This window comes from Petromyzon marinus, chromosome 53 (genome assembly GCF_048934315.1).
Source record: "Petromyzon marinus isolate PM22_M1 ecotype Great Lakes invasive population chromosome 53, UKy_Petmar_22M1.pri1.0, whole genome shotgun sequence".
Classification (NCBI taxonomy): domain Eukaryota; kingdom Metazoa; phylum Chordata; class Hyperoartia; order Petromyzontiformes; family Petromyzontidae; genus Petromyzon; species Petromyzon marinus.
Window position 1 is genome coordinate 3,080,028 of NC_133719.1, and position 16,297 is coordinate 3,096,324.

A 16,297-nucleotide genomic window follows, 5' to 3' on the forward strand; every position below is an offset into this window, starting at 1 on the left:
CGGCCGCGCTCTATCTGCTGCTGGATGAAGGCCTGCCCAAGCTGTCTTCGCCGTCTCTCTCGGTCTTGCGATGCAATGATCCGGCGAAGAGCCCACAGAGCGTGTGGATTGAGCGTTCTGGTACGACAAAGTGATGCAAAATATTTATTTAAGAGAAAAACCTCGACTTACAAGCGGCAGCTTCAATGCGAACTACTTTATTTGAAGACGGTACGAAAGCTTTTAACGAACGCGCGTCTGGCGTAAACAGCAACTTGCTGCTGGTTTAAAAACGCAACGGTAAACTGCGTGAACGACTCGAGGAAGAGTTCCCAGTCGACAAAAAATGTGATGTAAAGGGGGCAATTTCACCGCCGTGCCGCCGTTGTCAACCACGTCGCCCCGACGGCGTCGCTGTTGCCGACAACGGCGCGGAAGTGACGGTTCTCGAAAGCGACATCACTTCCCCTGTGACCTCGCGTCATCGCATCGATTCGGTCCCAAATTTTGTATCCAGGCTCGGATTTGCAGACTTTTCTGACGAAACGGGAATAATAAATCGGGGACGCATCCCTGCACTGCAAGATGTGCCGTTTAGGACTGTGCCAAAACACTTCCACACGTCCGCACCTCACACAAGCTTCGAATACTTCATATACATTGAAAATATAACAGTATTTTTTGCAAATACACTTAAAACACACACGAGAAGCAGAGTGTCAACGCTGCGCTATCAATGGAACATTGATCTAGTTCTGAAACAATCGGAGGCTAAAGAATGGGAAAACTCACATACGTAGGCATATAGTTGTAATTCCCCATATAATGTAAACCACAAGCGAACAAAGACATCGACAAAATCCGTCACACACACACACACATAGCTGGACGGCAGAGTGAATTAGCAGTTCGATAACAAGGCGATATCTACCTAAATGGAGCGCAGGAGAGGAATTCATATCTTGACTCAGAAATACACCTCTCCTAAGAAGTCTTGCCAGCGTGGAAGAGTAGGCCAAATACCCTCTCAATCAGAGGTCGCCAAATTGTGGCTCCGGAGGCACACGCGGCTATTTAATGAGCAGCTCTTGAAATATTGATTTTCGTATAAATATCTCGTCTTGTTATTTTGGTTGCCCGACCCCTGCTCTAGACGGTCTCCTCTGGAGGTCCCCCCTTCTACGGTAGAGGCCCTTCCGCCGGCGGTGGCGTGAGCGAGCGATTGCAGGGCTGCGCCTGTTGCCCGTTACGTCCTGGCAGGACCACCCTGCCGGGCGGTGCACACAGTGTGGTGCCCATGGGGGGGGCCTGAAGGGCCGGGGGATCGCTGGAGATTACGTTTTGTGAATGAGACGCAGACCCTAAACCTGCCGGGCTACCAGGTGACCGGCGTACGGCAGCGCAGTTCCCGTAAGTCTCCGGACGAGAAGATGCACTGCCCCGGTGTCGATAAAGTTACACAAAAATCTGGTCTCTGGCACGCGCAGCTATCAGATCACAAGACATACCCCGGATGTATTTTTGAGTGATATGCCCTCACACGTGTTCATTTCAAACATACAAACAACGCAAGATCGTCCCTCATCCCTCCACACCTCTTTTCCACTCGCAGAAACCGAGCCGTGCTGGCACCGTTTCGAGCCAACGCGAGGCGCAGGGCGCGCGCGACTGGGACGCTGAGGTGCGCGTGGATGGCGCGCGGTGACGGCGTGGTCGAGTTGCGCCGATCGGCATCTCGCGTCGACTAGCCCCCCCCCCCCCACCCGCTTGGCTCCGAGCCCAATTCAGATGACGAGGCCGCCGTAGAACTCGACTCTCGGTTCCGGCTCGGCAAATATGCCGGTGAGAAAAAACACCCGTTGCCGTGCTGTGCTGTGGTACGGCTCGGGTGTGCGGTGGAAAAGGGTTCTTATCATCCTACTGCATTGCGAGCACGCACCGGTGATGCACACGAGGCCCTGGCGGGCGGTGGCTTAGGTTCGCGTGGTTTTGCACGCGGTGCACGCCATCTTACGCTCCACCAGCTGCACCATGAGGTCGGAGTAATGCTCCAGCAGGTGAACAGCCTTACCGTCCGCCCAGCCGCGCAGCTCCGCACACGGCTGCTGCTGCTGCTGCTGGCTCTGCGAGCCTGCGCCCTGCGCGATGGAGACATGTGAGTTACGGAAACCAGAGTTCTGTTGCTGCTGCTGCTGCTGTTGGCAGCCTCTCTGCACGGCAGGGCGTGCGGCGCCAGCGGCGTCGCTGGGCTCGCCCTCCCGCTCAGGACTTGACAGACGAGCGACAGATTCCAGTTCCGCCCCCAGGGAGGAGAAGCTGTGGAGCAGCACAGCGGCCGTCTGTGCGTGCTGCTCGGAGTCCGCCGTGGAAACCTGGCGAGGTCACAGAGTTGAAAAAAAAAAGTCGGCGAGCATTGCTGCGACGGTGCTCATTTCCCGTTTACAGCCCTGAGGCCAGCGGTGGATACATTCCTATGAGAGGGGCGAGTTTATCCGTAGGGCAACCCACTTATGATTTCCACCACAGAGCGGCACATGTTTAACAACCCCGGTGAATCAAACCCCCCCCAACCAGGATTTGAACTCGCAACCCTCGAATTGCGAGCCGCCTCTCTCTCCGCCGCAGAGCCTCCGGCCCCCTCAAGTGGCTCCGGCGGAAAACCTGCAGCACGAGGACAACCGCGCGCCGCTTACATAGCGACCGGTAGCTCCCGCCCGCCCCTGTGAGCCAGCGAGCAGCTCGGCGAGCCAGCGAGCAACCCGGGGAGCCGGGAAAGAACCACGCGGACACGACCACGAACATTGCACACACAACGCCCGGACAGACTCCTTCAAGATGGACAAGTCTGCATGGCCAAGGCCGCTGTGCCGCCACATCCGGTCCTGGACCTTCCAAGGTCGAATAAGCCCAAATGAGTACATGGTGTGGTGCGTACGCCTCGCGTTGCGTACCGCTCTTGTTGCGAACCCCTCGCGTGCGTAACCCTTGCGTGCGTACACTTCACGTGCGTACACTTCACGTGCGTACACCTCACTTGGTATACACCTCATGTTGCGTACACTGCACGTGCGTACACCTCACTTGGTATACACCTCATGTTGCGTACACCTCACGTGCGTACACCTCACTTGGTATACACCTCATGTTGCGTACACTGCACGTGCGATCACCTCACTTGGTATACACCTCATGTTGCGTACACTGCACGTGCGATCACCTCACTTGGTATACACCTCATGTTGCGTACACTGCACGTGCGATCACCTCACTTGGTATACACCTCATGTTGCGTACACTGCACGTGCGATCACCTCACTTGGTATACACCTCATGTTGCGTACACTGCACGTGCGTACACCTCACTTGGTATACACCTCATGTTGCGTACACTTCACGTGCGTACACCTCACTTGGTATACACCTCATGTTGCGTACACTGCACGTGCGTACATCTCACGTGCGTACATCTCACGTAACCCGCCTTCGTCTTACCCGGTTGTAGAGGCGTAGAGCTTTGCGCACCGCGGAACGCAGCTCGCTCAGGACCAGCTGACAATCCTCCTCCGTCACGGGCAGCCCTGAAACAACGCACAGCGCAACGCGACGACGCTCAACATTCAGTCACACGGCCGGCGTGGTGGCGGCGGTGGTGGAGCGGGCAGCTAGAAATCGGAAAGGTCCCGAGTTCACATCCCGGCCAGGGGGTTGCGGACTCGGCAACATCGTCACCTCCAGGGTCGATAAAATTTTCACCGCCTTTGTGGGGAGGTCAACAATGGTAGTTGCCTTATGGAGGGTCGCCGCCCCCCCCCTCCATACGAATGTGAATTCACGAGCACCGGCTATCTGCAGGGGCAGTAAACAGCAGCGGCGGTGCCTCAATGTGGCTCGTTTGAGCAGCAGGGAATCTCTTCAACTCAACGTGTCTGTCAATAGCACTGTGCAGAACCTTAAAAGAAAAAAAATATATACGTATATAACAGGCGACATTTCAAGCGACGTTTCAAGCGATGGCCCTTATTGATGGCACGTTACGATTGCTGAGTTAATTTTATTTTAAGGCCATACAGTGTTGCTAACGAGCGTGTTGAGCACTGCGCTTGTGCACCCACTGCCAACGCAGCAGCATCACCAGATAATCACTTGCGCGTGCATTTTTAATTTTGCTCAAGTGAATACGGGGATTTCACTGGCAAACACAGTTCTTGGCCTGGCGATAACTGCGGGGCGACCGCACCTATATTCTCACTTCGCCTTCGCCAACTCTTCCCGCCGTTCATAGAGACACACAAATATGCGAGCGGCGTCCGCCATCGTCTGCGGACGCAAAACACAAATGCCGGGGCTCGCGCGACATGGCGGCACAGTACGACTGCGAGCGACAACTCCATTGCTGCTCATTCCCGGCGGCGGTAATCCCCGCTTCTCCTTCGCTGTCGAGGATTAACATTCCTACTCCCCCATCCCCGTCTGTCAAACTCCCTCCTGCTCGCCCCCCCCCTTCTGTCCAATTGGCATCGTGAGGTCACACCCTGGGAGTAGGGTCGTTAATTTTGGATTCTGGCATCGTCGATAATCGCCCGCGCAAAAAGAAAAACCCGATGACATATGAATGTTCTTGTTCGGCTTTCACGACCAATGTTATCGTCACGGTAAAAATGTCTTAAAATCCTCCTCAACCCGACAGCCAATAAACGTATGTATGTTGAACTTCTTTCGCACAGTACATAGCCAACCGTGCTAATCAGAGGTGCGGGGGAAGGACAACAAACTCTGGGTCTCTATGTGACTCTATGGGTCTCTGTGCGAGTCTATGTATGTATGTAGAACTTCTTTCGCACCGTACGTAGCCAACTGTGCTAATCGGAAGTGCGGGGGAAGGACAACAAACTAAACACAAAAGGCAGTTGTAAAGAAGTTATTTTTTTTATATAGATTTAAAAGATTTAATAAATGTGTCACATGATTCCAACGTGCCACATTTACAGTGAGGGAAAAAAGTATTTGATCCCCTGCTGATTTTGTACGTTTGCCCACTGACAAAGAAATGATCAGTCTATAATTTTAATGGTAGGTTTATTTGGACAGTGAGAGACAGAATAACAACAAAATCCAGAAAAACGCATGTCAAAAATGTTATAAATTAATTTGCATTTTAATGAGGGAAATAAGTATTTGACCCCTCTGCAAAACATGACTGAGTACTTGGTGGCAAAACCTTTGTTGGCAATCACAGAGGTCAGACGTTTCTTGTAGTTGGCCACCAGGTTTGCACACATCTCAGGAGGGATTGTGTCCCACTCCTCTTTGCAGATCTACTCCAAGTCATTAAGGTTTCGAGGCTGACGTTTGGCAACTCGAACCTTCAGCTCCCTCCACAGATGATCTATGGGATTAAGGTCTGGAGACTGGCTAGGCCACTCCAGGACCTTAATGTGCTTCTTCTTGAGCCACTCCTTTGTTGCCTTGGCCGTGTGTTTTGGGTCATTGTCATGCTGGAATACCCATCCACGACCCATTTTCAATGCCCTGGCTGAGGGAAGGAGGTTCTCACCCAAGATTTGACGGTACATGGCCCCGTCCATCGTCCCTTTGATGTGGTGAAGTTGTCCTGTCCCCTTAGCAGAAAAAGACCCCCAAAGCATAATGTTTCCACCTCCATGTTTGACGGTGGGGATGGTGTTCTTGGGGTCATAGGCATTCCTCTTCCTCCAAACACGGCAAGTTGAGTTGATGCCAAAGAGCTCCATTTTGGTCTCATCTGACCACAACACTTTCACCCAGTTATCCTCTGAATCATTCAAATGTTCATTGGCAAACTTCAGACGGGCATGTATATGTGCTTTCTTGAGCAGGGGGACCTTGCGGGCGCTGCAGAATTTCAATCCTTCACGGCATAGTGTGTTACCAATTGTTTTCTTGGTGACTATGGTCCCAGCTGCCTTGAGATCATTGACAAGATCCTCCCGTGTAGTTCTGGGCTGATTCCTCACCGTTCTCATGATCATTGCAACTCGACGAGGTGAGATCTTGCATGGAGCCCCAGGCCGAGGGAGATTGACAGTTCTTTTGTGTTTCTTCCATTTGCGAATATTCGCACCAACTGTTGTCACCTTCTCACCAAGCTGCTTGGCAATGGTCTTGTAGCCCATTCCAGCCTTGGGTAGGTCTACAATCTTGTCCCTGACATCCTTTGAAAGCTCTTTGATCTTGGCCATGGTGGAGAGTTTGGAATCTGATTGAATGATTGCTTCTGTGGACAGGTGCCTTTTATACAGGTAACAAGCTGAGATTAGGAGCACTCCCTTTAAGAGTATGCTCCTCATCTCAGCTCGTTACCTGTATAAAAGACACCTGGGAGCCAGAAATGTTGTTTGAGAGGGGGGGTCAAATACTTATTTCCCTCATTAAAATGCAAATCAATTTATAACATTTTTGACATGCGTTTTTCTGGATTTATTTGTTGTTATTCTATCTCTCACTGTTCAAATAAACCTACCATTAAAATCATAGACTGATCATTTCTTTGTCAGTGGGCAAACGTACAAAAGTCAACCCGCGCTGACCAACGTGCAGTACGGTCAAGCAATTCGTGTTGGCGAGATGACGCAGTGAGTAGAGGCCTTTATCTAGCAGTGGACTGACAAAAGGGCTGAACGTTATTTAAAAATGTACACATGTTATATACCGTGTGTAACGAGTGGTCATGTGACCAATCACGTGGGAGCACGTGCGCCGCGTGGCTCCAATGTTCGCTTCGATCGGCTAAATCGTGATCCAAGTCGAACCGAATTTTATTTACATATTGTTTAATGGCTTTCACGACCGATAATCGATTCCATAAATGATTGTAGAGCCAAGTGGGCAGGTGCGCGGGCACACATGCAAGCGCATTAATACACGCTCCACGACTTATCACCACAATCACCATCCTACGACTTCCACTGATAGATCCTGTAATTGGGGAGCCATTTAAATAGATATAAATGGCACTGAAATTAGAATCATCACCCCGCAGATGCGAAATCATTCACGCGCGATACTTTACAACCTCTTAATGTGAGTAATTTTTGTCATAATGCGGCGTTAATGATGATGGTGATGCGAGTATATTCAGCCCACGACCAGTTTAATTTCGGCAAGACACTCGACGTGACGTTGTCACGCGAGGCATTGCAACATCTCACATTGCTATGGCCCCAACGTCAAGTTTTGACATCGAGCCACAAGTGCTTCGGAAGGTGAATTTCTGTGATGTTTACGTGGAGCGAGCGAATTAGCGAGCACGCGCGGACAGTCGCTCAGCGGTTGCGTTGCACGCGCCGGGCTGCTACGGTTAACGAGCGAGGATGCACGCACCTGTGTCACCATCGAGCTCTTGGTCGCTGGGTAAGAGGTTCTTCCTGTTCAACTGTGTATGCTCAGCAGCAGCAGCAGCGTCCTCAGCAGCTCCAGTAAGCTGTCCTGGTGCTCCATTGCTTTCGTCAGAGATCAGCCGGACATTGTTCTTCAAGTTGACCGCAAACGCCTCCTTTGTCGCAGAGAGCCCCGAGGCCGGGCCGCCCCCCTTTCCGTCCGCGGAGGCCTCCACAGCAGGAGGGTTGCCACCCCTGCCCGTACGGCCGTCCACCAGTTCCCTCGTCTCTCCCGTGGCAGACGCCGCGTCGCCGGGCACCGGGCAAGAGGAGTGACACACGTCAAGTCCAGACGTTCTCCCCACTCCCGCCGTCCGCCCTGATGGCCTGCGGTCCGACTCGACTCTGGGCTTATCAGAGCCCCTCTTGACAAGCATTTCCATACGAGGTGGCGGCGCCCCGGCGCAACTCGCTTGGCCAGAGCTGCCCCTCTCAACACCCCCGCTTGCGCGTACGATCGAGTCGGGCGCCGCGTTTCCGTTCCGCAGATTTTCCGGAGCGTCGTCGCGCACACCCGACCCCCGGGTGCTTTTCAAATTGTCCGAAGTATTCACAACGAATGTTCCGCCTTCTGCAGACGCTTGGCCATTGCCCGACCGGGCAGCCGCTCCGTAGGATGTCGCGACGACACTGCCGCTGCACGGCGCTGCTCCGACGCCTCGACGCTGCGCTCCCAGAAGCCTCGCGTCATCGCTGTAGTCTGCGTTGTCCGCAGCAGCGCTGGCCGCTTGCTCTTTGTGGATCGCAACCCGACGTTTCGCAGAAAGCCCTTTGCCGTGGGCTTCGTCCGCAATTACAGAATCACCTGTGGGATTTACCTTTGTAGCAAAGGCATCGGAATGATTGGAGTCCTGCTCTGCAGCCAATGGTTTGTCTTGAGCCCGAGAGGAGCTCTGGTTTGGCTGTGGCTTGGCGTTCTCGGGATGGCCTCTCTCGCTGGCATCGCCGCGCTGGGTGGCATCGCTTCGGTGCGTTGCAACGTTACCCTGCGTTACATCGCAGCAGAGCTGTGACTCCGATTCTCTTGCGCCGACTACCTGCGAGGAACTTCCATCGGTAGGACTTGAGATTCCCTTCTCCGATTCACAATCGACGTCGCGTTGTGCTCTCCCCACCGATCCGCCGGCATCTTCAGCGCACGCCCGCTTGCCGGAGCTCAACGCCGGTTTGACTCTGGACTCTGTGGACGGCACGGAGGGACCCCCCGGCTTCACGCTGCGCCGCACGGAACTCGGTCTCTGCTTTGTTGGGTTTGCTCCAAGCGTGCTCGTGTCCTGGGGTGGCATCATCGTCCTGTCTAGGAGCTTGCTTGGAGCGTCCTCCTCCGCTCCGTCACTCTTCGACGGCCTTGATGGAGTGGAACAGCTGGCGGGTACGCTGCCGAACGATGCCCACTCTTGACCTTGGGGTGACCTGGCGAATCCTCTCTCGCGCGCAGCGACGTCGCTGGCCGGAGCCGTTTCCTTTTTCCGCTTGGCGGCGCCTTCCATGGCGGCACGAGAACCATCGTCGAGCGTATCCGTCAAGGCGGTCTTCGCGACGGAGGTGGCGTCGTCGTCGCCGCTCATTGCGCATCTCGCGGCGAGGCTCTCCGTTGTGTCCGCGCTCTGCCCCTCCGTGCCCGACGCGCACGGCGACGCGCCCTCCTCGGAAGCCGTCGGCACGGCGTCGCTGCTGCCGCAGCCAGGAGACGGAGGCAGCAGCCTGCGCTGCGGCGCCCTCCGTTCTGTCTCGCTCCACAGCAGGCGACCGTGAAGCTGCGTGGCTGAAAAAGAGAAAACAAACAGCCTGAACTGCTGTCGCCAAACACGTTACGTCCGGAGATGCCAGGGAATAGTGGAGGCCGCAGGTCACTTTGTTCACGGGCATTGTGGCGCTTACAAGCCGCAGTGGCGCGCAAGCTAGCGGACGCGCGTTCGTTGCTCGTCTCAGACGTTCTTAGTTCGAATTCGACGGGTCACCCTGCGGGTGAGTCAACTATATAAATACTTGGATTTATCACTCATGTCGAAGCCTGGTTTTCACCAGCGGCCACCGCCAGGGTCCACTCAATATTGACCATTGATTTGGTTCCGTTAAATTGAGGAACCGTCCGACCCAAATCTCGGGCACGAGTCAAAATCTGCCTTTGGAACACTGAGCCAGCCAATCGTTATCAGGGCTGGGTTGCTGCTATACGGCAACAGACTGTGAAGCTTCGTGTTCAGCCGCTCGTATAAATATCCCGTCTATACGACTGTTTCGACATCACAATAACTGATTTTGACGCACCACCACCCCCGCAAGATTTTCTGACCGGAGTTGCGAATCGTGGGAAAACAAATAAAAATTGTGTTTTCTTTACTTTACTTACTAACCACCATGCACCACCGGTGTACTGCCAATACATTGAAACGCCCGGTTGTAGACCAGGCGCTAACTCATCTCGTGCCACACAGGGACAGCAGCTGCCACTGGAGGCACCCTTCAAATGTATCAAGGGTGCGCAATCAAAAACAAGTCATCATCATCACCGAGGTCAGGAGCTGATGATGATTTCACCGCAGGGGGCTGCAGGCCGGGAACAATGGGCCCCGTGCTTCCTTCTCCCGCTGCCTCGGTGTTGCCGATGTGGTCGGACTGGGCCTTGGCGATTTTGTCGCAATCGTGACTTCTCGCGAGTGCCAGGCTCGGCTCCTCGCTGCCCGGGTCCTTCTGCCACCCAACGAGACAACAAGAAATCACGCCGAGATCTTGGGATCCAATCCAGGTTTTAGGTTTTGCCTGTGAATAAACCGGCATCTTAAGTGCAGTGAGTTGATCGTCTCAGGCTCCGGTCACCAATGACCGCACACAAAAAGCATGCCATTAGAGTTGGTCCTGCATTTAATTTGGATAAATTCAGGTTTTAAGAATTTTGCCTGACATATGACCAGCATCACTCTTTGTAGCAGGTGCACTTGAGAGAGTGCTCCAACCCTACTTTGTGGACCAGAGGCCACTTGAAGGGATCTCAGAAGCAGCTCTGCAATTTAAGACGTAGGCTTTCGCGACCAATATCATCCATTATACAAGCTTTTTTTTGGGGTTAGATGGCGTCAAATATTAATGCGTTGTTAAACCCGCCACCACCCGACAGCCAATTAGTAAGGTTTGTCATGATAGCTCTGCAATGTCCACTTCTGTGGGCCATTCTCCAACAAGGTGGTGGGGGGTTGCAGTGCTCTGTTGGCAGTTCCGAATGGATCCTTCCCTCTCGTGAGCACGTGACGCCAATGGCGCGATCGGCATCGCACGGGGAGAATCACGAACACGACGGTAGGGACCCGGGTGCTCGGCGTCAAGACTCGGGACGGCCCTGAGAGCGACTCACGGGAGGAGGCAAGAGCCGGGTCGTGCCGAGGGTCTCGGACGTGTGGGATTGGCACTCGCGCCGGCCCGGTGGCAGCTCCTGCGTCGCAGCCCTGTCCAACAGCGTCGGTGGGTTCGCCGGCAACAGTCTCGGTCTCATGGGCAGCTGGCGCCCTTCCCTACGCAGTCAAACAAAACCAGCCGGCGTACGTAACCCAAAAAAGAAAAAGCGCGGCACATTCGTTAATTTTTGGACCAAGACATCGGCCGCTCACGTGACTGTTAGACGTCCACCGTGAAGGAGACGGCGCGTAGAGTCTACGGTTCACAGCATTAACCAGGTTGGACCCTGGGCTCAAACCGCAAACCTCTGCAATGAGCGGTGATTGCACCACCGCTCGGCCGCGTCATTAAACATGGTTGGAGATGGATAGAGATACATGGAGATGGAGGTCGATGGAGATAGATGTAGATTGATGTAGATTGATGAAGACGGATGGTGGTGGATGGAGATTAATGTAGATGGATGAAGGCGGGTGGAGGTGGATGCGCAGTCTCGCCGCAGTCAAACCTGGGCTGCGTGCGGAAGGCCTTGAAGAGGAAGCGCGAGGAGATGCTGAGGCGGGGGTTCAGCGCGATCTCCTTCCTCGGCTGCGGGTTGGGACAGAGACCCTCCAGGCTCCGGTCGAACGTCTCTGGAAGGGAAATTAAAAATGGAAAAAAACGGTGACGCAACAACGGGGCAAGCCAGCTTCCCCCACCCCCTTCCTTCCAGGAGCCTCAGCGCTGTGGGAAGCGGTCGCCGTTTTCCCATTCGCGATCGACACGGCCGGCAAAGCTGGTGGCGGCGCAGTGGTGACACTGGCGCGCCTCGCAGCGAGAAGGGCCTGGTTTCGATTCCCGACACAATTTGTATGTTATCCCCCTGTTCTGCGGTCGCTCTCATTCACTCGCTCTGTTCTGCAGAGTGAGTGTGTGAGAGTGCAGTTTGCATGTCATCTCCCTATTCTGCAGTGTGAGTATGTGAGAGTGCAGTTTGTATGTTCTCCCCCTCTTCTGTAGAGGGTGAGTGTGACTGTATGTGAGTGGGTTGTTTAGCATGTGAGTAAGTAGCTACAAAAACCACAATGTAACTGGCATTGGCCAAACATCTATATGCCGACAAGTTATCTGTAAACAGACCTACATACTCGCATACAAACCCAGACTCACACAGATACCCATATAATCACAACATAGGGCCCATACGCTAGTGCAGCTACCTATGGACCTCAGCAAGAAACCTTGACTCGCACAAATACCCATATACCCCGATAAGCAAGCAACATGCCCAGTTATCTGTGCAGTGCCATGAGATGCGGTGGCACACTGACACAGCCATGTAAATCCGCCCAGCAATTCCCCGTAGGTATCAGTGTGTGAGCGAGAGTGCGCGCACCATTGCGGACGAAGTCTGCCAGTGTTTCAAAGTTCTGTTTCAAGAAGGTCTCTTGTTTGGGAATTTCAGATGGCTCCTCTTCCTCCTCTAGAGCGGTACATTCTTCCTCCTCCTCTTCCTCCTCCTCTTCCTCCTCCTTCTCGTTATCATCATGAACCTCCTCAACGTCCTCGTCCTTATCTTCGTCCTCAATACCCTCCTCAATCTTGGACAGTTCGGAACTCATCTCCACAACGAGGTCTGGCCGCTCCAAATCTGTCACACCACAAACATTCAAATCAGCCTCTGAGCAGTGGCACCCGAGTCCCTGCTGCACCCGAGTTCCCGCGAGACGCAGGCGAGGACACGGATTCCGTCACGTGACACACCGTGCGAAGTCAAATGGTTTCTGGGGGGGGGAGGGGGGGTAATGTGAAACGTCACGAGTGATGGCGGATACGCGCCATTGCCATCGTTACGTCAAGTCTTCTAGTACACGTTAACTTGACCGTGATCGAAATCAGTTCCTGAAGAAGCTGCCAACGCACGGAGGAGAAAACAAAAAGTGAGACATTGTGCCCAGCAACACGCAGGAGGCACAACTCAAAAACGCGACGGGGAGCAGCGCAGCAGCAGCACAGCAGCGAAAACCCGCACGGTCATACAACAAACTGGCTTTGCCATCCACGGCCCCAGCATGGATGGCAAAGCCAGTTGGTATCCGCGTACGTGCGACACCGCGGTATTCTATCGGCATTTCTCTCCATTTTACAATGAAAGGTCTAACAGACTAACCAGCAGGCAGGGGGCAGGCCGGCTGTGATGTCTAACAAAGTGACCAGCAGGCAGGGGGCAGGCCAGCTGTGACGTTTAACAGACTGACCAGCAGGCGAGGGGCAGGCCAGCTGTGACGTCTAACAAAGTGACCAGCAGGCGAGGGCAGGCCAGCTGTGACGTCTAACAGACTGACCAGCAGGCAGGGGGCAGGCCGGCTGTGACGTCTAACAGACTGACCAGCAAGCGGCGGGGGCAGGCTGGCTGTGACGTCGTGGGCCGGGCTGTGGCTGGACACATGGTTGGGGCTGGCCCTCGCGTGGGCTCGTGGGCTCCTCTTGCCTCGCACGCTTTTGGGGATTTCCGTCACATGGTAGTCACTGACAACAAAAACCACCACCACCACAGTACTGTCATCTACAAAATGATCCACTAATTAATCTGTAAACAAGGTAAAGGTGCAGGGCTGCAATCACTTGCTCATGTCACTGCTAGCAGAAGGTCCTCTCGGTCTCCAGTCCAGTAGTATTTTTGGCCTACTCTTCCAAAACTGGACAGACATCCGAACCAGGTGAAAACTCAAGAGACAAGGATAGTCTCACTTGCAAGAGTGACCTGGGTGGGGGCGTACCCACACTTTACCTCGCCACACACGCGACCTGCCGATCGGCGAGACTGCGGTGAACCCGCTTGTAGCGCTGGGCGGAAGGAGGTGAAGGGGTGGGGGATTTAAGAAACTTGAGATGGAATGGAGCCGGCGACTGCTGGATTGTGAGTCCAGTGAGCGAGCCCACTACACCACGGCCGGTTTTTCTCTCCACATTTAAAATCAATGTGGAGGGAAAAATAGTTTAGACTATTTGGCTGCTATAAATTTACACATGATGATAAGCCGCTTCGTTGAGCTATAATTTGTGATAGCCAGGTTGCTTCTGAAGAAAAGCCACGTAGCTGTAAAATAAAAACATTTGTTTTAATTTTAATCCTGGGACCAGTTTATAAAATATGTTGCCATCCCAAATATGGATTGCTCGTCTCAGCACTGCTGTGCACGAAACAACTAGACCTTGGGGATGAATGCCGGTTAGACTCCGTATGCAGGGGGCTTCATTTCCCGTCAAATAATTTTTCACCGAATCTCTCCCGGTGATCAACCTGGGACGGCCATGGCGGCCGTACCATGCTGTGCGGATCACCTGTCAGGAGCAGCGTCGGCATCGCCGGGCTGCGTGTAGATGATGGCCTCGCCGGCGCCGTCGCTCGGCGTGTCCAGCTCGGGGGACGGGGTGGCCTCGTGCCGCGGCGGCGGCGTCTCCAAGCGGCCCGCGCCGGGCTTGGAGAACGGTTCGCTCGTACGCTTGCCGCTCTCCAGCTGCAAAGACAAAAAGATCCCCCGTGTAGCCTTTAGCAGGCCGTTGGAGCAAGCGCTGTTGGCGAGCTCCCACTTTAAGCAATGTCAAATCTGAAAGGCTCACTGCTGGCAGGTCACGGGACAGTCCCTGGTGCCATGGGCTGACTGAGATGACCGACAATGGTACCACCTGTACGGCCCACTGTGGCAACTCGCTGTGTTTTAGCTGCCCAGCGCTCCGCTCGTTAAGTGTTGCTCCTCCACCATCCGTTGTTGCCGAGGGCGACTACCTCCAAACGCCCAGTAGCCTCAAAGTACACTTTGCCTGGCACTGCCCAGTAGCGTCCTTCAAGAGCCTCTTTCACCGAGGCCATTCCTGATAACGCTGGTACCAAGTCATCGGCAAGTCCACTCAGCTCCGAATCCTCCCTCCCATACTACATAGTCCAAAAACCACACACACATGCACAGCTCACCTCTTTGAACAGATCATTGAGGTCGGTGGGTGCCAGCTTGGTGGCCTCCTCGATGCACACACCGTCCACGCTGTCGAGTGAGCAGCACGAGTCGCGCTCCGTCAGCGGTGAGGGCGTCGGCGTCTCCACGCTGAGCCTGCACAGGTCCTGCAGCGACTTCTCTGTCTGCTCCTTGTCAAAGCCTTGGCCCCAGCGCCTGCGCGGTTGCCAGGCTACGCCGGCCGCCTCCTGGCCCGCCTCTGTGCCGTTCGGCAATCGCTGCAAACGGCGAGCACGTCACGCGAGAGGCCCGCGCACCACGCCATCCGCACCACTCGTACTCGCTGTTTCGAGGGAGTTGGGAGCACCCACAATTAACCTCACCACGTGCTGCGATCTACCGATGGAGTCAACTTTGGTTTACACAGTTAGACTGCGGGGTGGACAAGAGGTGGGCGGGGAATTTTAATAAACTTGCTCCGTCGGAAATTGAATTGGCAACCTCTGGATTGCGAGTGCGGAGCGATAACCGTTACACCGCTGTGGTAGCAATCCAGACTATGAACATCCACACTAATATTCTTAGCTCTTGTTAATGTGAGAGATGAGCATGAAAATGTGAGAGATTAGCATGTTAATGTGAGAGATGAGCATGTTAATGTGAGATCGGAGAGCGGCCTCCACGTGTGCGTAGAGGTGGCTATGTTAATGTGAGAGATTAGCGTGTTAATCAGGGGCGAAGCCAGGATTTCAGGCCGGGGTGACATTCAACAAATTTTAATTTCAAGAATGATTAGAGAGTCAGGCTGTTGAACTGGACGCCACCGGTTGGCGACACACTCTGACAATGCGGTTGCAGGGAGTCCGCCAGACCGAGTGTCGTACACTTACACGCAGAATGTCACCCCTGTCACCCCCCCTGGCTCCGCCCCTGGTGTTAATGGCAGATCGCAGAGCAGCAACGTCGAGCTCGGCGAGCTCAGTGGCTGTGTCAGTGTGGGAAATGTAACCTGGTAACGTATAATCAGAGAGCCGAAAATAACGACTAGGAAGGTGGTAGGATGGGAACATCACAGCTAGTTATGACTTAAACTGGTTGACAACCTTTACAACATATTCTTAGCTCTTTCGGTAAAGTCACGTTGAAGGGAAACAATAATATATATAAAACAATAAAAATTCTCACGACGTTTCGACCATAACACAAACATCTGATGATGACCGTTTGTGTTATGGTCGAAACGTCGTGAGAATTTTTATTGTTTTATATATATTTTATTATTTTATTGTTTCCCTTCAACGTGACTTTACCGAAAGAGCTAAGAATATGAATTACTGCAGTCAAGAAAGCTTTAAATCAAAATTCACCCACACTAACTTACGTCTCCAGGATTACGACCCGTAACACACACACAGCAGGATCATAACAATATAAATGAATTTATAATCTCCCATTTAAATGGCACTCGCTTACACGCCTCGGCAATTCAGAGCGCCAGACATCACTTCTCATCTCAAACATTCGAGGGGCACCCCCAATGGCAGCTGTCCCTGTGCAGCACGAGGGGGGTGATGG

At 53.7% G+C, this 16,297-nt stretch overlaps 1 protein-coding gene across 2 annotated transcripts in view; it reads right to left on the reverse strand.

The window, feature by feature from the left end:
* Positions 1-131: 131 nt before the first annotated feature.
* Positions 132-16,297, reverse strand: part of LOC116953875 (uncharacterized) — a 41,152-nt gene continuing 24,986 nt past the window's right edge. The window contains exons 22-31 of one of the 2 annotated variants that reach the window (XM_076051922.1): positions 14,743-15,000; positions 14,112-14,287; positions 13,156-13,295; positions 12,163-12,417; positions 11,296-11,419; positions 10,747-10,903; positions 9,908-10,085; positions 7,339-9,159; positions 3,472-3,557; positions 132-2,351 (exon numbers count right to left, since the gene is read on the reverse strand). In XM_076051922.1, the coding sequence (XP_075908037.1) occupies positions 1,953-2,351; positions 3,472-3,557; positions 7,339-9,159; positions 9,908-10,085; positions 10,747-10,903; positions 11,296-11,419; positions 12,163-12,417; positions 13,156-13,295; positions 14,112-14,287; positions 14,743-15,000 (3,594 nt within the window). In that variant the 3' untranslated portion in view covers positions 132-1,952. Of the gene's footprint in view, positions 2,352-3,471; positions 3,558-7,338; positions 9,160-9,907; positions 10,089-10,746; positions 10,904-11,295; positions 11,420-12,162; positions 12,418-13,155; positions 13,296-14,111; positions 14,288-14,742; positions 15,001-16,297 lie in introns of both variants that reach the window. The other variant, XM_032974163.2, reaches the window with a different exon arrangement.